Source organism: Phoxinus phoxinus (genome assembly GCF_949152265.1).
Source record: "Phoxinus phoxinus genome assembly, chromosome: 15".
Classification (NCBI taxonomy): Eukaryota; Metazoa; Chordata; class Actinopteri; order Cypriniformes; family Leuciscidae; genus Phoxinus; species Phoxinus phoxinus.
In genome coordinates, this window is record NC_136890.1 from 228,868 (window position 1) to 252,500 (window position 23,633).

At 45.9% G+C, this 23,633-nt stretch overlaps 1 protein-coding gene across 7 annotated transcripts in view; it reads right to left on the bottom strand.

Moving 5' to 3' along the window:
- magi1a (membrane associated guanylate kinase, WW and PDZ domain containing 1a) overlaps window positions 1–23,633 on the bottom strand; it is a gene marked incomplete at its 3' end in the record, with an annotated part of 120,153 nt that continues 96,520 nt past the window's right edge. For 5 of the 7 annotated variants that reach the window (XM_079638145.1, XM_079638146.1, XM_079638144.1 and 2 more), the window contains 3 exons: window positions 14,504–14,647; window positions 13,698–13,836; window positions 1–1,295 (listed from right to left, as the gene is read on the bottom strand). In XM_079638145.1, the coding sequence (XP_079494271.1) occupies window positions 1–1,295; window positions 13,698–13,836; window positions 14,504–14,647 (1,578 nt within the window). Of the gene's footprint in view, window positions 1,296–3,610; window positions 3,700–13,697; window positions 13,837–14,503; window positions 14,648–23,633 lie in introns of all 7 variants that reach the window. The other 2 variants (XM_079638148.1, XM_079638147.1) reach the window with 1 other exon arrangement.

The window sequence follows — 23,633 nt, forward strand, 5'->3', positions numbered from 1 at the left end:
TCAGATACTGAGGTCTGCGTGGTTCTCCTTGTAAAGCCGTCTCCTGCTGGGAGAGTTCTGGCCGATCCCGATCCCGCTCCCGGCTCTCAGAGCATTGTAATAATCCCTCAGCTGCGGAGTGATGCCCTCCTCCAGGAGACTCCCGTCGCTGCTGCTGTCCGATCTCCCGCGGGAGGCTCTTTCACCGTTCAGGAAATATCCCTGTCTTTCAGCCTGACTGGACGGAGAGCCGTTGTGCAGAAGGTTCCTGTTCTTTAGCCCGCGCTCAGGTGTGCGTCCGAGTGTTTGGGCCACGGCTCTGTCGGGTCGCTCCGGGGTGCGTCCGAGTGTTTGGGCCACGGCTCTGTCGGGTCGCTCCGGGGTGCGTCCGAGTGTTTGGGCCACGGCTCTGTCGGGTCGCTCCGGGGTGCGTCCGAGTGTTTGGGCCACGGCTCTGTCGGGTCGCTCCGGGGTGCGTCCGAGTGTTTGGGCCACGGCTCTGTCGGGTCGCTCCGGGGTGCGTCCGAGTGTTTGGGCCACGGCTCTGTCGGGTCGCTCCGGGGTGCGTCCGAGTGTTTGGGCCACGGCTCTGTCGGGTCGATCCGGGGTGCGTCCGAGTGTTTGGGCCACGGCTCTGTCGGGTCGCTCCGGGGTGTGGCCCAGCGTTTCGTTCGTGAAGTAGCCCTCGCTGCTGGGGTTTCGGCGGGGCGTCTGCGGGTCTCGTTGGGAACGGGAATGCCTCTCAGGAGTGGAGATCTGGCTCAGCAGGTCCTGGGAAGAGGCCTGATAGCTGCGTTCAGGGGACTGATCTTTATAAGATCGAGTGATGCGGCGGTCCACAGACTTGGCCCGACGGCGGTCCGGAGAGCTGTTGCGCTTCCGGCCGGAGGAGCGATCCAAGGATCCACTACGCATCTGAGATCCGGTGATACTTTCCCTGTCTATGGATGGTTTGCGGCCTTGTCTCTGTAGATCCTGATTGGAAGATTTCCTCCCGAATCCGCCCTCTTTCCTTAATGTTTTGAAGAGCTTGGCAATGCCACTCTCGGACTCGGACTTCTTGACCCTGCGGTGGGAGTTGTTTTTGGGGCTGTGCTGGTTGTTCCAGGACAGGTGGTGCGGATCCGGGCCGGTGTCCTTCTCTCGCTCCGGCTGTCTGGCCTTCAGGTGTTGCTGCTTGGGCTGGGATGGGGTGGGATATTCGGACGTATAGCTGGACTCTGACGGAGGATGAAACGGGCCGCTGACCAGCAAAGTCCTCACTTCCGAATTATTTTGTGGCCCGGGCGAGGGAGGGTAGCTGTCATTTGGGCCGTCTGGAAATGAATGAAGAAAGGCTTTCAGTTAGGAACACTAGCAGCACTCAGCTTGTATAGGGCCTTGCACACAGAGTCCGAAATGTTCATATGCATTTTTTCATATTCGTCATTCGGTGGCTCTGACTTGTCAAACATCTCTCAAAATGCTGGCTACGGATGCGAAAAACGCAGAAAATCGAGCCTGATCCGAAAATATTTTTGACGGGCGAAAGTTTCGGAGCCAGTGTTGTAAATGTGATTGACACAACGTGAGGTCGTATTTTTTAACGTGCGAGAATTTCGGACTCAGTATGCAAGGACCTTAAAAGTAAAGACGTCACATGACCTTTTAACAAGCAGGCAGCACTTCATGCAATCACACATGGAAGCAAAATGCTCACACAACAACCAGTCAAAGCTTTGGACACAGACCTACTCATTCTTTATTATATCAAGTCAACAATAAACAATGACACAAATCGAAGAATGGAAGTTATGTAGTGACCAAAGAATCTTATGTCTAAGTTTCTGTAAAGTACCAGTTTGCCCTCGAGGGCTGCGCTCCTGCAAAGTTCAGCTCCAACCCGGATCAAACTCGCCTGATCAAGCTCCTCAAGCTCCTCAGGATCACTGTAGTTGCAGACAGGTGAGTTTGGTCGAGGCTGGAGCTGGACTGGTCTAGTTTATAGCTCTGAAAACTATGTTTGGGTTCATCGGAACGATCAGCTGCAGCTGCCAACACACAAACGACAGAAATCTCTTCTGCTCAAGCATATCACTTTCAGACACGTGAGAGGCACAATCAGTGTGGAGTAATTTAAGTGACTCAAATCGTCAAATTTGGAGGCATCACCAACGGATATTTGCTCCAAAAGCCTTGCGTCCTTATTATTGTCACACAGATATACAGTGTCGGACACTTTCAGGCATTTCCCAAATGTGATCATGTTTTAAAGTGCCCCTAATATGTTTGTTTTATTCTTCAAATATTATCTTTCATGCATTGTGTAATAAAGCTGTTTATGTATGTAAAAAGTGCAAAGTTTTAAAGATCAAAGTGTAGATAAATTGAGTTTTTGTCTAATAAAAGAAAGAATCGGTTCTGAACTGAAACGAGTCGTCAGTAATTCAGTCTCACTTCCTGCTGTACCTGTGTAGGTTTGTAACTAATTAGCATAATGCCATCCTCTGGTCTTGATTGGATGAACAGTGTCTCTTTGCCCCGCCCTCAAACACTGTAGTTTATCTGAGACTGGAGGAGTTTGGTTCGTGTTGTTCATGTCGAGAAGACACTGTTTTCTTTTTTTCTTTTTTCTTGCTTTTTAGATTACATAACAAAGACGACATGTTATAACAACACAAACTTTGACATAAACATTCACTTATTCACATACAGATAATCAAAAGAAAAGAAAGGGAAACAAATCAAAGACGCTGTCAAAGCAAATTAACTTTGATGAGATTGATACGGTAAAACCCATGCCATCGTTACTGTTCGTATCACTGCGTATCAAGAGCTGAGATTCAGATATTATAATGAGCGTTTGTTTTCTGACCAATCACAGCAGAGCAGCTCTCAGAGAGGCGGGGTTTAGAGAGACTGAATCTTCGATGGAAGCGTTTCAGAAACAGAGAAGAGAGCTGACGCTGCAGTGCAGATTATGAGGACATTACAGTGTTTTTGATCATGGATGCATGTAGGAGACACCAAAACAACATTAGGAGCCTTTAAAACAGCACAATAGGGGCACTTTAATACAATTAGGTGGATGAAGGGTTTTAGGACACCTCTGGAAAACAAGATGTCAAAAACTCTCAGTTCCCTGCGTTGCAACAGGAGCACGGCTCCCTCCGTAACTCTTCCTGAACGCAAGGGTTTTCAGGAGGTTTGCTCATAATTGAGAAGGTTTGGAAAGTATATTTTTTATGGACATTTTTAGAATTTGTCTTGGTGTTTCCCTCCACCAATGTTCCATAATTCACATAATAATAGGGTGATGGAAACATATTAGATGTCACAACGCAAAAAAACATTAATGGTCCAAAAAATAGGCTTAGTTTTCTTAATGCAAAATCAGATTTTGATTTTAAAAACACGCGGACATGCTCTTGACAGCTTTCGTAACATTCACCCATCTGTTATCAGCCATTAACAGAACAACAACATCACGCATGCATCCGAGCATCATCCATCGGGAATATGAATCCATTGAGCATGGGGTCATAGGTCAGTGGGATGAAAGCGTGGCATGAGGGCGGGTGAGGGAACAACACACGCTTGTGACGCGCCACTGGGTGAAGGGAAGGGTTGACACACACTGTGCTTTACAAACCGTGGCTTGGTTTTGACCCATAAGGTAGTAGCAGGGCTCGCCCAACTTATCACTCCTCAGACAGGCAGCGAGATGCGGACCCATCATAGCTGAGGAGCCCAGCAGAGAACAGAGAGAAAAACAGGGGTGAATCAAGAGAACACGGGCTGAATACTGTTCAGAAGAGCTCACTACAGACGCTGAAGACTGTTCAGAAGAGCTCACTACAGACCCTGAAGACTGTTCAGAAGAGCTCACTACAGACCCTGAAGACTGTTCAGAAGAGCTCACTACAGACCCTGAAGACTGTTCAGAAGAGCTCACTACAGACCCTGAAGACTGTTCAGAAGAGCTCAATACAGACCCTGAACACTGTTCAGAAGAGCTCACTACAGACCCTGAAGACTGTTCAGAAGAGCTCACTACAGATGCTGAATACTGTTCAGAAGAGCTCACTACAGACCCTGAAGACTGTTCAGAAGAGCTCAATACAGACCCTGAAGACTGTTCAGAAGAGCTCACTACAGACCCTGAAGACTGTTCAGAAGAGCTCACTACAGACGCTGAATACTGTTCAGAAGAGCTCAATACAGACCCTGAAGACTGTTCAGAAGAGCTCACTACAGACCCTGAAGACTGTTCAGAAGAGCTCACTACAGACCCTGAAGACTGTTCAGAAGAGCTCACTACAGACCCTGAAGACTGTTCAGAAGAGCTCATTACAGACGCTGAAGACTGTTCAGAAGAGCTCATTACAGACGCTGAAGACTGTTCAGAAGAGCTCACTACAGACCCTGAAGACTGTTCAGAAGAGCTCACTACAGACCCTGAAGACTTCAGAAGAGCTCACTACAGACCCTGAAGACTGTTCAGAAGAGCTCATTACAGACGCTGAAGACTGTTCAGAAGAGCTCACTACAGACCCTGAAGACTGTTCAGAAGAGCTCACTACAGACCCTGAAGACTGTTCAGAAGAGCTCACTACAGATGCTGAATACTGTTCAGAAGAGCTCACTACAGACCCTGAAGACTGTTCAGAAGAGCTCACTACAGACCCTGAAGACTGTTCAGAAGAGCTCACTACAGACCCTGAAGACTGTTCAGAAGAGCTCACTACAGACCCTGAAGACTGTTCAGAAGAGCTCACTACAGATGCTGAATACTGTTCAGAAGAGCTCACTACAGACCCTGAAGACTGTTCAGAAGAGCTTACTACAGACCCTGAAGACTGTTCAGAAGAGCTCACTACAGACCCTGAAGACTGTTCAGAAGAGCTCACTACAGACCCTGAAGACTGTTCAGAAGAGCTCACTACAGACCCTGAATACTGTTCAGAAGAGCTCACTACAGACCCTGAAGACTGTTCAGAAGAGCTCACTACAGACCCTGAATACTGTTCAGAAGAGCTCACTACAGACCCTGAAGATTGTTCAGAAGAGCTCACTACAGACCCTGAAGACTGTTCAGAAGAGCTCACTACAGACCCTGAACACTGTTCAGAAGAGCTCACTACAGATGCTGAATACTGTTCAGAAGAGCTCACTACAGACCCTGAAGACTGTTCAGAAGAGCTCACTACAGACCCTGAAGATTGTTCAGAAGAGCTCACTACAGACCCTGAAGACTGTTCAGAAGAGCTCACTACAGACCCTGAACACTGTTCAGAAGAGCTCACTACAGATGCTGAAGACTGTTCAGAAGAGCTCACTACAGACCCTGAAGACTGTTCAGAAGAGCTCACTACAGACCCTGAAGACTGTTCAGAAGAGCTCACTACAGACCCTGAATACTGTTCAGAAGAGCTCACTACAGATGCTGAAGACTGTTCAGAAGAGCTCACTACAGATGCTGAATACTGTTCAGAAGAGCTCACTACAGATGCTGAATACTGTTCAGAAGAGCTCACTACAGACCCTGAATACTGTTCAGAAGAGCTCACTACAGACCCTGAAGACTGTTCAGAAGAGCTCACTACAGACCCCGAAGACTGTTCAGAAGAGCTCACTACAGATGCTGAAGACTGTTCAGAAGAGCTCACTACAGACCCTGAAGACTGTTCAGAAGAGCTCACTACAGACCCTGAATACTGTTCAGAAGAGCTCACTACAGACCCTGAATACTGTTCAGAAGAGCTCACTACAGACGCTGAAGACTGTTCAGAAGAGCTCACTACAGACCCTGAATACTGTTCAGAAGAGCTCACTACAGACCCTGAATACTGTTCAGAAGAGCTCACTACAGACCCTGAATACTGTTCAGAAGAGCTCACTACAGACCCTGAATACTGTTCAGAAGAGCTCACTACAGACCCTGAATACTGTTCAGAAGAGCTCACTACAGACCCTGAATACTGTTCAGAAGAGCTCACTACAGACCCTGAATACTGTTCAGAAGAGCTCACTACAGACCCTGAATACTGTTCAGAAGAGCTCACTACAGACCCTGAATACTGTTCAGAAGAGCTCACTACAGACGCTGAATACTGTTCAGAAGAGCTCACTACAGACCCTGAAGACTGTTCAGAAGAGCTCACTACAGACCCTGAAGACTGTTCAGAAGAGCTCACTACAGACCCTGAATACTGTTCAGAAGAGCTCACTACAGACCCTGAATACTGTTCAGAAGAGCTCACTACAGACCCTGAATACTGTTCAGAAGAGCTCACTACAGACACTGAATACTGTTCAGAAGAGCTCAATACAGACCCTGAATACTGTTCAGAAGAGCTCACTACAGACCCTGAAGACTGTTCAGAAGAGCTCACTACAGACCCTGAAGACTGTTCAGAAGAGCTCACTACAGACCCTGAATACTGTTCAGAAGAGCTCACTACAGACCCTGAATACTGTTCAGAAGAGCTCACTACAGACCCTGAATACTGTTCAGAAGAGCTCACTACAGACCCTGAATACTGTTCAGAAGAGCTCACTACAGACCCTGAAGACTGTTCAGAAGAGCTCACTACAGACCCTGAATACTGTTCAGAAGAGCTCACTACAGACCCTGAATACTGTTCAGAAGAGCTCACTACAGACCCTGAATACTGTTCAGAAGAGCTCACTACAGACCCTGAATACTGTTCAGAAGAGCTCAATACAGACCCTGAATACTGTTCAGAAGAGCTCACTACAGACCCTGAATACTGTTCAGAAGAGCTCACTACAGACCCTGAATACTGTACAGAAGAGCTCAATACAGACACTGAATACTGTTCAGAAGAGCTCATTACAGACCCTGAATACTGTTCAGAAGAGCTCACTACAGACCCTGAAGACTGTTCAGAAGAGCTCACTACAGACCCTGAAGACTGTTCAGAAGAGCTCATTACAGACCCTGAAGACTGTTCAGAAGAGCTCACTACAGACACTGAATACTGTTCAGAAGAGCTCACTACAGACCCTGAATACTGTTCAGAAGAGCTCACTACAGACCCTGAATACTGTTCAGAAGAGCTCACTACAGACCCTGAAGACTGTTCAGAAGAGCTCACTACAGACACTGAATACTGTTCAGAAGAGCTCACTACAGACCCTGAATACTGTTCAGAAGAGCTCACTACAGACCCTGAATACTGTTCAGAAGAGCTCATTACAGACCCTGAAGACTGTTCAGAAGAGCTCACTACAGACCCTGAATACTGTTCAGAAGAGCTCACTACAGACCCTGAATACTGTTCAGAAGAGCTCACTACAGACCCTGAATACTGTTCAGAAGAGCTCACTACAGACCCTGAAGACTGTTCAGAAGAGCTCACTACAGACACTGAATACTGTTCAGAAGAGCTCACTACAGACGCTGAATACTGTACAGAAGAGCTCACTACAGACCCTGAATACTGTACAGAAGAGCTCACTACAGACACTGAATACTGTTCAGAAGAGCTCACTACAGACACTGAATACTGTTCAGAAGAGCTCAATACAGACACTGAATACTGTTCAGAAGAGCTCACTACAGACCCTGAATACTGTTCAGAAGAGCTCACTACAGACACTGAATACTGTTCAGAAGAGCTCACTACAGACCCTGAATACTGTTCAGAAGAGCTCACTACAGACCCTGAATACTGTACAGAAGAGCTCAATACAGACCCTGAATACTGTTCAGAAGAGCTCACTACAGACCCTGAATACTGTTCAGAAGAGCTCACTACAGACACTGAATACTGTTCAGAAGAGCTCACTACAGACCCTGAATACTGTTCAGAAGAGCTCACTACAGACCCTGAATACTGTTCAGAAGAGCTCACTACAGACACTGAATACTGTTCAGAAGAGCTTAATACAGATGCTGAATACTGTTCAGAAGAGCTCACTACAGACCCTGAATACTGTACAGAAGAGCTCAATACAGACCCTGAATACTGTTCAGAAGAGCTCACTACAGACCCTGAATACTGTTCAGAAGAGCTCACTACAGACACTGAATACTGTTCAGAAGAGCTCACTACAGACGCTGAAGACTGTTCAGAAGAGCTCACTACAGACCCTGAATACTGTTCAGAAGAGCTCACTACAGACCCTGAATACTGTTCAGAAGAGCTCACTACAGACCCTGAATACTGTTCAGAAGAGCTCACTACAGACCCTGAATACTGTTCAGAAGAGCTCACTACAGACCCTGAATACTGTTCAGAAGAGCTCACTACAGACCCTGAATACTGTTCAGAAGAGCTCACTACAGACACTGAATACTGTTCAGAAGAGCTCACTACAGACACTGAATACTGTTCAGAAGAGCTCACTACAGACCCTGAATACTGTTCAGAAGAGCTCACTACAGACCCTGAATACTGTTCAGAAGAGCTCACTACAGACACTGAATACTGTTCAGAAGAGCTCACTACAGACCCTGAATACTGTTCAGAAGAGCTCACTACAGACCCTGAATACTGTTCAGAAGAGCTCACTACAGACACTGAATACTGTTCAGAAGAGCTCACTACAGACACTGAATACTGTTCAGAAGAGCTCACTACAGACCCTGAATACTGTTCAGAAGAGCTCACTACAGACACTGAATACTGTTCAGAAGAGCTCACTACAGACACTGAATACTGTTCAGAAGAGCTCACTACAGACACTGAATACTGTTCAGAAGAGCTCACTACAGACACTGAATACTGTTCAGAAGAGCTCACTACAGACACTGAATACTGTTCAGAAGAGCTCACTACAGACACTGAATACTGTTCAGAAGAGCTCAATACAGACCCTGAATACTGTTCAGAAGAGCTCACTACAGACCCTGAATACTGTACAGAAGAGCTCAATACAGACACTGAATACTGTTCAGAAGAGCTCACTACAGACCCTGAATACTGTTCAGAAGAGCTCACTACAGACCCTGAATACTGTACAGAAGAGCTCAATACAGACCCTGAATACTGTTCAGAAGAGCTCACTACAGAACCTGAATACTGTTCAGAAGAGCTCACTACAGACACTGAATACTGTTCAGAAGAGCTCACTACAGACCCTGAATACTGTTCAGAAGAGCTCAATACAGACCCTGAATACTGTTCAGAAGAGCTCACTACAGACCCTGAATACTGTTCAGAAGAGCTCACTACAGACCCTGAATACTGTTCAGAAGAGCTCACTACAGACCCTGAAGACTGTTCAGAAGAGCTCACTACAGACCCTGAATACTGTTCAGAAGAGCTCACTACAGACCCTGAATACTGTTCAGAAGAGCTCACTACAGACCCTGAAGACTGTTCAGAAGAGCTCACTACAGACACTGAATACTGTTCAGAAGAGCTCACTACAGACCCTGAAGACTGTTCAGAAGAGCTCACTACAGACCCTGAAGACTGTTCAGAAGAGCTCACTACAGATGCTGAATACTGTTCAGAAGAGCTCACTACAGACCCTGAAGACTGTTCAGAAGAGCTCACTACAGACCCTGAAGACTGTTCAGAAGAGCTCACTACAGACCCTGAAGACTGTTCAGAAGAGCTCACTACAGACGCTGAATACTGTTCAGAAGAGCTCACTACAGGCCCTGAATAATGTTCAGAAGAGCTCACTACAGACCCTGAAGACTGTTCAGAAGAGCTCACTACAGACCCTGAAGACTGTTCAGAAGAGCTCATTACAGACGCTGAAGACTGTTCAGAAGAGCTCATTACAGACGCTGAAGACTGTTCAGAAGAGCTCACTACAGACCCTGAAGACTGTTCAGAAGAGCTCACTACAGACCCTGAATACTGTTCAGAAGAGCTCATTACAGACGCTGAAGACTGTTCAGAAGAGCTCACTACAGACCCTGAAGACTGTTCAGAAGAGCTCATTACAGACCCTGAAGACTTCAGAAGAGCTCACTACAGACCCTGAAGACTGTTCAGAAGAGCTCATTACAGACGCTGAAGACTGTTCAGAAGAGCTCACTACAGACCCTGAAGACTGTTCAGAAGAGCTCACTACAGACCCTGAAGACTGTTCAGAAGAGCTCACTACAGATGCTGAATACTGTTCAGAAGAGCTCACTACAGACCCTGAAGACTGTTCAGAAGAGCTCATTACAGACCCTGAAGACTGTTCAGAAGAGCTCACTACAGACCCTGAATACTGTTCAGAAGAGCTCAATACAGACCCTGAATACTGTTCAGAAGAGCTCACTACAGACCCTGAATACTGTTCAGAAGAGCTCACTACAGACCCTGAATACTGTACAGAAGAGCTCAATACAGACACTGAATACTGTTCAGAAGAGCTCATTACAGACCCTGAATACTGTTCAGAAGAGCTCACTACAGACCCTGAAGACTGTTCAGAAGAGCTCACTACAGACCCTGAAGACTGTTCAGAAGAGCTCATTACAGACCCTGAAGACTGTTCAGAAGAGCTCACTACAGACACTGAATACTGTTCAGAAGAGCTCACTACAGACCCTGAATACTGTTCAGAAGAGCTCACTACAGACCCTGAATACTGTTCAGAAGAGCTCACTACAGACCCTGAAGACTGTTCAGAAGAGCTCACTACAGACACTGAATACTGTTCAGAAGAGCTCACTACAGACCCTGAAGACTGTTCAGAAGAGCTCACTACAGACCCTGAAGACTGTTCAGAAGAGCTCACTACAGACGCTGAAGACTGTTCAGAAGAGCTCACTACAGATGCTGAATACTGTTCAGAAGAGCTCACTACAGACCCTGAAGACTGTTCAGAAGAGCTCACTACAGACCCTGAAGACTGTTCAGAAGAGCTCACTACAGACGCTGAAGACTGTTCAGAAGAGCTCACTACAGACCCTGAAGACTGTTCAGAAGAGCTCACTACAGATGCTGAATACTGTTCAGAAGAGCTCACTACAGACCCTGAAGACTGTTCAGAAGAGCTCACTACAGACCCTGAAGACTGTTCAGAAGAGCTCACTACAGACCCTGAAGACTGTTCAGAAGAGCTCACTACAGACCCTGAAGACTGTTCAGAAGAGCTCACTACAGACCCTGAATACTGTTCAGAAGAGCTCACTACAGACCCTGAAGACTGTTCAGAAGAGCTCACTACAGACCCTGAATACTGTTCAGAAGAGCTCACTACAGACCCTGAAGACTGTTCAGAAGAGCTCACTACAGACCCTGAATACTGTTCAGAAGAGCTCACTACAGACACTGAATACTGTTCAGAAGAGCTCACTACAGACGCTGAAGACTGTTCAGAAGAGCTCACTACAGACGCTGAAGACTGTTCAGAAGAGCTCACTACAGACCCTGAAGACTGTTCAGAAGAGCTCACTACAGACCCTGAAGACTGTTCAGAAGAGCTCACTACAGACCCTGAAGACTGTTCAGAAGAGCTCACTACAGACGCTGAAGACTGTTCAGAAGAGCTCACTACAGACGCTGAAGACTGTTCAGAAGAGCTCACTACAGACCCTGAAGACTGTTCAGAAGAGCTCACTACAGACCCTGAAGACTGTTCAGAAGAGCTCACTACAGACCCTGAATACTGTTCAGAAGAGCTCACTACAGACCCTGAAGACTGTTCAGAAGAGCTCACTACAGACCCTGAAGACTGTTCAGAAGAGCTCACTACAGACCCTGAAGACTGTTCAGAAGAGCTCACTACAGACCCTGAATACTGTTCAGAAGAGCTCACTACAGACCCTGAAGACAGTTCAGAAGAGCTCAATACAGATGCTGAAGACTGTTCAGAAGAGCTCACTACAGACCCAGAAGACTGTTCAGAAGAGCTCACTACAGACCCTGAAGACTGTTCAGAAGAGCTCACTACAGACCCTGAATACTGTTCAGAAGAGCTCACTACAGACCCTGAAGACAGTTCAGAAGAGCTCAATACAGATGCTGAAGACTGTTCAGAAGAGCTCACTACAGACCCCGAAGACTGTTCAGAAGAGCTCACTACAGACCCTGAATACTGTTCAGAAGAGCTCACTACAGACCCCGAAGACTGTTCAGAAGAGCTCACTACAGACCCCGAAGACTGTTCAGAAGAGCTCACTACAGACCCTGAATACTGTTCAGAAGAGCTCACTACAGACCCTGAAGACTGTTCAGAAGAGCTCACTACAGACGCTGAAGACTGTTCAGAAGAGCTCACTACAGACCCTGAATACTGTTCAGAAGAGCTCACTACAGACCCTGAATACTGTTCAGAAGAGCTCACTACAGACCCTGAATACTGTTCAGAAGAGCTCACTACAGACCCTGAAGACTGTTCAGAAGAGCTCACTACAGACCCTGAAGACTGTTCAGAAGAGCTCACTACAGACCCTGAAGACTGTTCAGAAGAGCTCACTACAGACCCTGAAGACTGTTCAGAAGAGCTCACTACAGACCCTGAAGACTGTTCAGAAGAGCTCACTACAGACCCTGAAGACTGTTTAGAAGAGCTCACTACAGACCCCGAAGACTGTTCAGAAGAGCTCACTACAGACCCTGAATACTGTTCAGAAGAGCTCACTACAGACCCTGAAGACTGTTCAGAAGAGCTCACTACAGACCCTGAAGACTGTTCAGAAGAGCTCACTACAGACCCTGAAGACTGTTCAGAAGAGCTCACTACAGACCCCGAAGACTGTTCAGAAGAGCTCACTACAGACCCCGAAGACTGTTCAGAAGAGCTCACTACAGACCCCGAAGACTGTTCAGAAGAGCTCACTACAGACCCTGAATACTGTTCAGAAGAGCTCACTACAGACCCTGAAGACTGTTCAGAAGAGCTCACTACAGACGCTGAAGACTGTTCAGAAGAGCTCACTACAGACCCTGAAGACTGTTCAGAAGAGCTCACTACAGACCCTGAATACTGTTCAGAAGAGCTCACTACAGACCCTGAATACTGTTCAGAAGAGCTCACTACAGACCCTGAATACTGTTCAGAAGAGCTCACTACAGACCCTGAATACTGTTCAGAAGAGCTCACTACAGACCCTGAATACTGTTCAGAAGAGCTCACTACAGACCCTGAAGACTGTTCAGAAGAGCTCACTACAGACCCTGAAGACTGTTCAGAAGAGCTCACTACAGACCCTGAATACTGTTCAGAAGAGCTCACTACAGACCCTGAATACTGTTCAGAAGAGCTCACTACAGACCCTGAATACTGTTCAGAAGAGCTCACTACAGACCCTGAAGACTCAATTATCCATATGCACTATTGGATGAGAACAAAACTAGAACTTAATACATCGGATTAATGGCACTGTTTAGAGCTGCTTTACAGCTGAATCGACTTCACAATGGACTATTTTTTTTTTTTGCAACATCAACACTATCATTGACCTGAAATGAATCAACACACGACTGGCTTAAAGTGACACTATAGTCTTCTGTAGAGCTGCTTATAGCTGAATTGAGCTCATTTCATAATACAATGAGATTTTAATCTTCTCTCCTGGTTAAATTAATGAACTTTACACAGTTATGTAACTGAACTGAATCAACACTGATCTGAATAATGACTTCTGTAGAGCTGCTGTACAGCTGAATGCGTCTCATATTCAAGTCTTAACTTCAGACTTCTCAATAGAGGCTTATTGATCACAGAGAAGAACCGATTTAACAGTGGAGAACAAGAAGACAGTTCAGGATAGATAAAAACATGAATGCTGAAGATGTCCCGCATGGGTTACGCACCGTACTCTGGGACGGACCCATCTCCTCTCTTCAGCACCAGTCGAGCTCGTCTTCCTCCGGTCTTGATCAGCTCGATGGCGCGGGAATGGTTCATGTTTTTTGTAGTTTCACCGTTGATCTCCAGAATTTCATCACCGACCTGCAGACGCACACCAGAATGAGCTCATGCGAGGATCGAGAGGAACATCAACAACTGGGAGCTTCTGGGAAATGTTCTTAACGTTGTGAACATACACTGGTTAGTGAGTCTGGACCTGTCCTGAACGCCTTGCGGAGCACTGAAGGGTTCTGCCGTTCTCAGTTTAGAGGAGCACATGCTAACATGTATTTTGGAAGCCCTGATTTTAGATCAGCAGGCATTAACCAATGGAAACTGTCTCATAGTAACTCAGTCTCTTAGTAATGTGTATTCATCACCCTGGGTAACTTCCAACAATGATGCTTAGTAGAGCAGTTTCAGGAGATCGTAAAGCAATAGAGCAGATCTGTGTGATAAAGATCGATCGGTCATTGAGGAGTTAGAGGATTGCATTAACACTCAGAGAAGACACTAATCTCCAGAGTTACAGTCAGTTTGTATAGAAGAAATTCAGAAAGTTGAACTGCCTCCATTACAGTTTGTAATACTTTGTCATTTTACTAAACAGTAAGTACAAAATCCAAGTGACAGATTGAGAGGAATAGTTAGAGTAGAAAGAGGAGGATAGAGAGACGAGCAGAATTCACTTCTCTGAACACATGATGGCGACACACGTCATATCTAAGATGAGGTCGCTGTGAAGAGAGTTGCCGTGTGTGTCTCGTACCCTCATCTTGCCGTTCCTGGTGGCGGCTCCGTCCTCAGCCAACCTCAGCACGTACAGGTCCATGCTGTACTCCTTCCCCCCCCTCAGACTGAAGCCGAAGCCTTTACTCTCCCTCTCCAGATCCACAGAGTAAAACTCGGCCTCCTGAACACACATCATCAAGATCACCGCACACTCTTCTGCACACACTCTCCTGCACACACTCTCCTGCACACTCTTCTGCACACACTCTTTCAGTGTACTTGCCCAAGAAAACACAGAGTGGTGTAGGGGAACTACATCAGCCACATCACACTTGAGGGTTTGGAGGTGTAAAAAAAAACATTATTTTCTTCATTTTATTTGATATATATATTGAATGTCTAAGATGTTTCTCAGTGTGATCAAATAGATAAATACAGTTCCAATCAAAATGATTCAACCCTCATTGAAAATCAGGTTAATTGGCAAAATTGAAAGACTTTCAGCGGTTTGCAATGAACAAATCAAACAAAAGTAATTAAAATAGCTCAACAAAGCTATTGAGGTTTCCTCAAATTCAACTGAAAATGCACCTTTTAGGCCATCCTTAAAAATATTTTGGTTTGCAGTAACAGCAAAAAAGGGTCGTTAGGTACCGGTAGGTTCGGCAGAATCCACTAGATATCAATGAAAGTAGATTTTCAGTGGGAAACAAATAAATTAAAATGACTTTAGAATTCACAAAATAACAGTTAATTACATTAACATGCAATGTAATACCAATGAGAAAACATGTGTTAGATTAACCCTCTGGGGACCAAAAACGCGCCGGCGCGTTTTGCTCGTGTTTTTTTTTAGCAATGCAAAATAAACTCAAAATGCTCTGTTAATTTTGATCTTTCATTTTCGTGTTATACATCAATCGATACTGTTCAGTTTCAAATTTTTTTCTGTATACTCACAATAAAAATAAAGTGTTTTGCTTTTTGCCAAATAAAGAAAAATTAACATGATGCGAGTTCTGCACTCTGTCAATGAACTCCAATTTGAAACGCGTTAGAAAATGATCTGTAACTTCGCGAAACTCCAGTCAAACAGGCAAACATACCCACGGGCATAAAGCTTGAGATCGCATCTTTCAAATGAAGTAATTTATATAAAAAACAAATATTCTCAGCTTCTGTAATCTGTATGAAAAGAGAGCGATTCCAGTCGAGCTCATTACGAGCTCATTGACTTTAATTCGTTCACTTCTACTGACGGAGCCGCGCTATTCACAAGATAATGTGTTAAGCCGTCTATGCAAAACAGGGAAACGCCCCCAAGCAAATGCTTTAAGTTCCATCATTCAGTCACCTGCGCGTTGGGAAGATGGCACGATACAATAATATTCTTCAACTTTTTAAAAAGGAATGAAGCTTCATCACTACCTACGCCTGCAACTCGGAGTGCGCTTAGCAACACATTCAGAAATCAGAAAGAGTAAGTACATATTTACCCACTATTATTACAGATATTTTACAGATATTTTCACAAATTAATATGGAAAACATGTCGATTTCTAAGGCCAAATTAGAACCTGGAATTGATATTTTTCCCGCAGTGCTGAATGAGAAGAGCCATTAACATTATTAATAAACTATTGTTTTCTAAGTCGGCTAAAAACATCTCCATCTCCGCTGTTAAGCAGATGCGCTTTTAGAGAGAAATGCTCCTTTCATACGCATTACATAATCAAAATGTATTAGCTTTCGATTCGAATTTGTTCGTTTTAAAGTGGACATTTCAAGCTTTAGCTACATAGGCTATATTTAGTTTCTGTTCTCGCGCTCCAGTTCACGGAGATCATGAAAGCGCGCCTGATTGTTTTATTTTATTTTACAAAAGCACAACGCTTTCTTGTTATTGTGAGTTTACACAAATAAAAGTAGTTGCGAATAATGTATGATTATTTTCTGTATGACCAGAAATGATAAGAGTAGGCTATTTTAAGTTGTTTCACTGTTGATAGGAAAATGCAAGTGTTCGCGCCTGCGCCTCCGTGCCATGCAGTGCCGCTCCACACTCCACACAAACCCTTGGATATGCGTCAAAATCTTGAGTTTATTTGTGATAATCTTAGCCCTGTATTATTGTTGTCTAACCCGTATTATGAATGACATTTGACAAATTGCTTTGTTCCCTTTTTGGATAAAAGCGTCTCTAAATATGTAGCCTAATAAATGTTTTAATAATGATGATGATAATTATTATTATTATTTGCGTACACGGACCCCAAACTAGGGGTGGGCGATATGGCAAAAATATGATATCACGATTTTTTTCAGGAAAATCACGATTCACGATTTTATCACGATTCCTTTTCATGTTGGTTTTACTATTTTGCAAGTGACTGAGCATCACAGCCAAACTAATGTCCCTATTTTAAAAACAAAGCCTTAGGTAACAAAATATAAAATAAAAAAGAATGGCAGACATTTAGGCCAAAGTGGCGAAGATAAAAAATCTTTGTCATTTTCTTTGTTATTAAAAATTAAGAACAAAGATACACATACACAACTTAATATACAAATTAAATAAACAGTGCTTTATTTTTTCAGCTGGTGAATTTAACAGCAATGAAGAAAGTAATTAAATGAACAAATATGAAAATAAAACACAACATCGACTTCACTGTATACATTTTACATTGATTCTTATTAAAGCTACTTTTAAAGTTCTCAGTCAAGAGTGAGTGAGATGCTCTTTGTATTTTGTTGTTTTATTAAGGGATAGTTCTCCCAAAAATTTTAATTCTCTCAAGACGTTTTAAACCCGAATAAGTCTCCCTCTTCTGTTGAAAATAAAAGTTATTTGGAGGAATGTGGGTAACCAAACAGTTGATGTACCCCAGTGACTTCCATAATAGTTTTTTCCCACTATGGTAGTCAATGGGGACCAGCAACCGTTAGCCACACTCCTCAAAATATCTTCTTTTGTGTTCAGCACAAGAAATAAATTAATACAGGTTTGGAACAACATTAGAGAGTGAGTAAATAATGACAGAATTTTTTGGGTAACTGTCCCTTTAAGGACAAGCGGCAGCATGTTCACTATTAGGGCTACTGTCACTTTAAGATCTGCGCGCAACGAGTCTAATATACACGCATTTGACAAGCAGATTTTTTCTTAATTTTTTCTATTGTTCCTTCACTTTAGACATAACCAACTTTTTTATGTAAACCTTGTGTGTATTTGACAGTATTAGAGCAATGAGACTCGAAAGATAACTTAGCCCAGTAATCAGACGCTGTTAGACAGGCTTTTAGTGCATGCGCACGTCGGGTGTATTGCGCTCAGAAAAGCGCTCGTTAGAACAGCGCATCAGCAGCGAATGACATGTTTAACCGGCAAGGCTTTAAAGCACATGCAAATAATTAATTTTTATGAACTACAGTGTCCCGTTCCTCTGCATTTGATGTGGATATACGTCGCGCTGTACAGTATGTTGAGACGGAGGCGCCAGAAATGCAAACTGATAGAATGCGCGATCCTACGATATTTCTTCAAAACCAGATCGTGGAGACATTTTAATCGTCCACGATCAAAAATCGTAATATCCCCGTACAATCGTAAAAATCGCACACCCCTACCCCAAACACACCGCGTCTTCTAAGTCAGGTGACTGTAAATGCGCAAAAACTGTTTCCATTGCAGTTTTGCTAAATATTCCTTTTTGCACAGTTGGTCGCAAGATTTGTGTGCTTTACAAAGGACAGCTTGGTAAAAGGCAGGACACACCTTGGAAATGCCTGGCATGTAATGTTCACTTGTGTCTTCAGTTGAACATTTAGTTCCTCCACATAGAGGAATTACAATAAAACAGAACAAAACCCTTGAATCTCTGTGTTTAGGCTTGCCTCATGATGGGCCATTGGGGGAGTGTCTGTCACACCCCGGGTCTAAATCTCATTAATATTGATGGACCATTACCAGAGTCATGCATAACCTCTTCTGACAAAAAAACTGTCTTACAAAGTTTAAATCAATGTATTGTTTTATGTGAACGATTAGGCAGGATGTTTTTCACATCATTTTGAAGCCAGAACTCGAAGCGACAGCATCCATTAGTCAAAAGTCTCCGGAACACATATTTAGTATGCGTTTTGTGGTCTATTTCAGCATTTTTATTTTTTTCAATAACCACGCATAAACATTATTCTCTTAAAAATACAAACATGTACATACATGTTGCTCACATATTATGGTAGCCCTGTTTGTGCTATATAGAGTGAATTTACACCTTTTCCATTAACATGTTTATAAATAACTGAAAAAAGCACAAATGTCAGGGTATTTCAAAACATCCCAAGGGCCCCATAAACACCTTGGTCCCCAGAGGGTTAACAATGCATCTATATTTAGTTTTTCACCGATGGGCTGTTTACACCCGGCTGCTTCATGTGTTCCTCAGATCGGATAGCTGCTCTCTGATTTATCAAAACGATTCCATGAACACCTGCTCACATAAATGTGTTTTTGCGGATATAAATCCGATCTTCAGTTCCCGCACTATATGCAGATTTAATGGAGTGCACGTCTCCTAAAGCAACAGTTATGAGCTGCATTTACTGATCATCAGCTAAAATTTCCAAATCAAAGACCGCAATAAGAGAGAGCGCCAACAGCCCAGTAAGATAATTTCATTTCTTTACATTTAATGAAGACGATGGTGTGTTAAGCGACTTACTTTCACTGTGATTTGTGATAGTTTGCACATTGGCTTGGTGTTGGCATGCGTGAACCAACGGTGTAAACATGAGATGACGCGCCACGGGTTTCTATTTAAAAGAAAGAACGTAGCCTACATTTGTATGTAGGCCTAGGCAATTTATATTCACAATACTTACTAAAATATAATTAATATGATTTTATTGCATTTGTATTAGTTGTTTGAAGAGTAAAAAAAAACCGGTCGGTCTTAACGCAAGTTTACAACCGGCAAGTCGGTCGGACCAAAAGGGAAAATAAATACATAATTGGGTCGGTCGGTTGGGACGTGGAACGTCACCTCGCTGGCGGGGAAGGAGCCTGAGATTGTGCGTGAGGTTGAGAAGTTCCAACTAGAGATAGTTGGAATCACCTCTACGCACGGCTTGGGCTCTGGAACCACATTTCTTGAGAGAGAATGTACTCTTCACCACTCTGGAGTTGCCCATGGTGAGAGGCGGCGGGCTGGTGTGGGTTTGTTTATAGCCCCCCAGCTCAGCCACCATGTGTTGGAGTTTACCCCGGTGAACGAGAGAGTCGTTTCCCTGCGCCTACGGGTCGGGATAGGTCTCTCACTGTCGTGTGTGCCTACGGGCCGAACGGCAGTGCAGAGTACCCGGCCTTCTTGGTGTCTCTGGGAGGGGTGCTGGAAAGTGCTCCGACTGGAGACTCCATCGTTCTACTGGGGGACTTCAACGCCCACGTGGGCAACGACAGTGCTACCTGGAGGGGCGTGATTGGGAGAAACGGCCCCCCTGATCTGAACCCGAGCGGTGTTCAGTTATTGGACTTCTGTGCCAGTTACGGTTTGTCCATAACGAACACCATGTTCAAGCTGAAGGGTGTCCATCAGTACACGTGGCACCTAGGCTGTATGTCGACGATCGACTTTGTGGTCGTTTCATCTGACCTGCGGCCGTATGTCTTGGACACTTGGGTAAAGAGAGGGGCGGAGCTGTCAACTGATCACCACCTGGTGGTGAGTTGGATCCGATGGCAGGGGAGGAAGCTGGACAGACTCGGCAGACCCAAGCGTACTGTAAGGGTCTGCTGGGAACGTTTGGCCGAGTCTCCTGTCAGAGAGATCTTCAACTCCCACCTCCGGCGGAGCTTCAACCAGATCCCAAGGGAGGCTGGAGATATTGAGTCCGAGTGGACCATGTTCTCCACCTCCATTGTCGAAGCGGCCGCTCGGAGCTGTGGCCGTAAGGTCTCCGGTGCCTGTCGAGGCGGCAATCCCCGAACCCGGTGGTGGACACCGGAAGTAAAGGATGCCGTCAAGCTGAAGAAGTCTTATCGGGCCTGGTTGGCTTGTGGGACTCCTGAGGCAGTTGACGGGTACCGGCAGGCCAAGCGGACTGCAGCCCGGGTGGTTGTGGAGGCAAAAACTCTGGCCTGGGAGGAGTTCGGTGAGGCCATGGAAAAGGACTATCGGCTGGCCTCGAAGAGATTCTGGCAAACCGTCCGGCGCCTCAGGGGAGGGAAGCAGTGCCCTACCACCTGTCTACAGTGGAGATGGGCAGCTGTTGACCTCAACTGGGGATGACGTCGGACGGTGGAAGGAATACTTCGAGGATTTCCTCAATCCCGCCGTCACGTCTTCCATTGAGGAAGCAGAGGCTGAGGGCTCGGAGGTTGACTCGTCCATCACCCAAGCTGAAGTCACCGAAGTAGTCAAGAAACTCCTCGGTGGCAAGGCACCGGGGGTGGATGAGATCCGCCCTGAGTACCTCAAGTCTCTGTATGTTGTGGGGCTGTCCTTTGTCGCCGGTTCATCATTTTTATGGACAGAATTTCTAGGCGCAGCCAGGGGCCGGAGGGTGTCTGGTTTGGGAACAACACGATTTCGTCTCTGCTCTTTGCGGATGATGTTGTCGTGCTGGCCCCTTCAGACCAGGACCTTCAGCTTGCACTGGGACGGTTTGCAGCCGAGTGTGAAGCGGCTGGGATGAGAATCAGCACCTCCAAATCCGAGGCCATAGTCCTCAGTCGGAAAAAGGTGGCTTGCCTACTTCAGGTTGGTGGAGAGTTCCTGCCTCAAGTGGAGGAGTTTAAGTATCTTGGGGTTTTGTTCACGAGTGAGGGAAGGACGGAACGGGAGATTGACAGACGGATCGGTGCAGCTTCTGCAGTAATGCGGTCGATGTACCGGTCTGTCGTGGTGAAGAAAGAGCTGAGCCGCAAGGCGAAGCTCTCGATTTACCCGTCCATCTACATTCCTACTCTCACCTATGGTCATGAGCTTTGGGTCATGACCGAAAGAACAAGATCCCGGATACAGGCGGCCGAAATGAGCTTTCACCGCAGAGTGGCCGGGCGCTCCCTTAGAGATCGTGAGGAGCTCGGTCACTCGGGAGGAGCTCAGAGTAGAGCCGCTTCTCCTCCACAGCTGAGGTAGCTCGGGCATCTGTTACGGATGCCTCCTGGACGCCTTCCCGGTTAGGTGTTCCGGGCGCGTCCCACCGGGAGGAGACCCCGGGGAAGACCTAGGACACGCTGGAGAGACTATGTCTCCCGGCTGGCCTGGGAACGCCTCGGTGTCCCCCCGGAAGAGCTGGAGGAAGTGTCTAGGGAAGTCTGGGCATCTCTGCTTAGACTGCTGCCCTCGCGACCCGGCCCCGGATAAGCGGAAGAAGATGGATGGATGGTCGGTCGGTTACGGCAAAAAATTATATTTTTAAGGATGACCTTAATGACTTCTGCAGTCTCAAAATTATTCACCCCTTCATGGCAAGCATCTTTAGCTCTCAGTAGACGAGCCTTTTGCTGTTACGAGCCGCTGCAGACGAGATGTGTGATCGACAGCAGATTCTGTTCCTGAGGAGTCTGAGCCACTATATTCCAGTTCAGTGATATTCCAGTTCAGTGATATTCCAGTTCAGTGATATTCCAGTTCAGTGATATTCCAGTTCAGGGATATTCCAGTTCAGTGATATTCCAGTTCAGTGATATTCCAGTTCAGGGATATTCCAGTTCAGTGATATTCCAGTTCAGGATTATTCTTGTGTCTGCAACCGCCTTCAGACCCCAGCAGAGATCTTCTATGGGTTCGAGTCAGGAGACTGTGCTGCATTGTATCTCCAGCACTTCTTCTGCAAGCCTGTGGAGTTTGAGGAACGCTCGGGATCGTTGTCCGGATGAAGGTCCAGCTCCAGCTTCCTCACTGACGGCGTGATGTCTTCTCCCAGGATCTCCTGATCCTTCAGTGGATCATCTCTGCCTCCACACGCTGCAGGTCTCCAGAGCCGGAGGATATACAGCATCACGAGCTCCACACGCTGCAGGTCTCCAGAGCCGGAGGATATACAGCATCACGAGCTCCACACGCTGCAGGTCTCCAGAGCCGGAGGATATAGAGCATCACGAGCTCCACACGCTGCAGGTCTCCAGAGCCGGAGGATATACAGCATCACGAGCTCCACACGCTGCAGGTCTCCAGAGCCGGAGGATATACAGCATCACGAGCTCCACACGCTGCAGGTCTCCAGAGCCGGAGGATATAGAGCATCACGAGCTCCACACGCTGCAGGTCTCAGAGCCGGAGGATATACAGCATCACGAGCTCCACACGCTGCAGGTCTCCAGAGCCGGAGGATATACAGCATCACGAGCTCCACACGCTGCAGGTCTCCAGAGCCGGAGGATATACAGCATCACGAGCTCCACACGCTGCAGGTCTCCAGAGCCGGAGGATATACAGCATCACGAGCTCCACACGCTGCAGGTCTCAGAGCCGGAGGATATACAGCATCTCTGCCTCCACACGCTGCAGGTTAGGGTTAGGGTTAGTCAGGGTTAGGGTTAGGGTTAGTCAGGGTTAGGGTTAGGGTTAGGCTCACGCTTCAGTCCTCAGACACACCGCCGATCCAGAGGGACGAGAGATCCAGTCCTGTCTAGATGATATCTTCTCAACTTTTTGGACCATTCTTTTGCCATATTTCTAACATGCAGTCACACACACCTCTCCAGGTCAGAGATGTCATGTGTTCAGCTCGAGCACACCTGGAGACACTAATGAGCCCTTGATTAGCGAGACGACGCCTGTTCTGCAGATGTGTGCAGCTGTGAGGGAGTCTATCAGGGGAGGGGGATTCTGAGACGGCAGAAGTCATTAAAAGTTGCATTTTCAGTTGAATTTGGGGAAACCGCTTGAAACGTCTGTTGTGTTGAGCTATTCCAATGACTTTTGTTTGATTTGTTCATTGCAAACCACTGAAAGTCAGTCAGTTTCGCCAATAAACCTGATTTGCAAGTGATCTCACATGTTTCTTTCATTGCTGCGTGTATAAACTGTTATAAACACGGACATCAGAAAACACGCCGAGCCTGCGAGCGTCAGAAATACCTCATCACACTCTGTGTTTGTGCAGTTTGAGAAGTGTACGGAGTTCTCTGATGATATATGAGAAACATGTTTAGA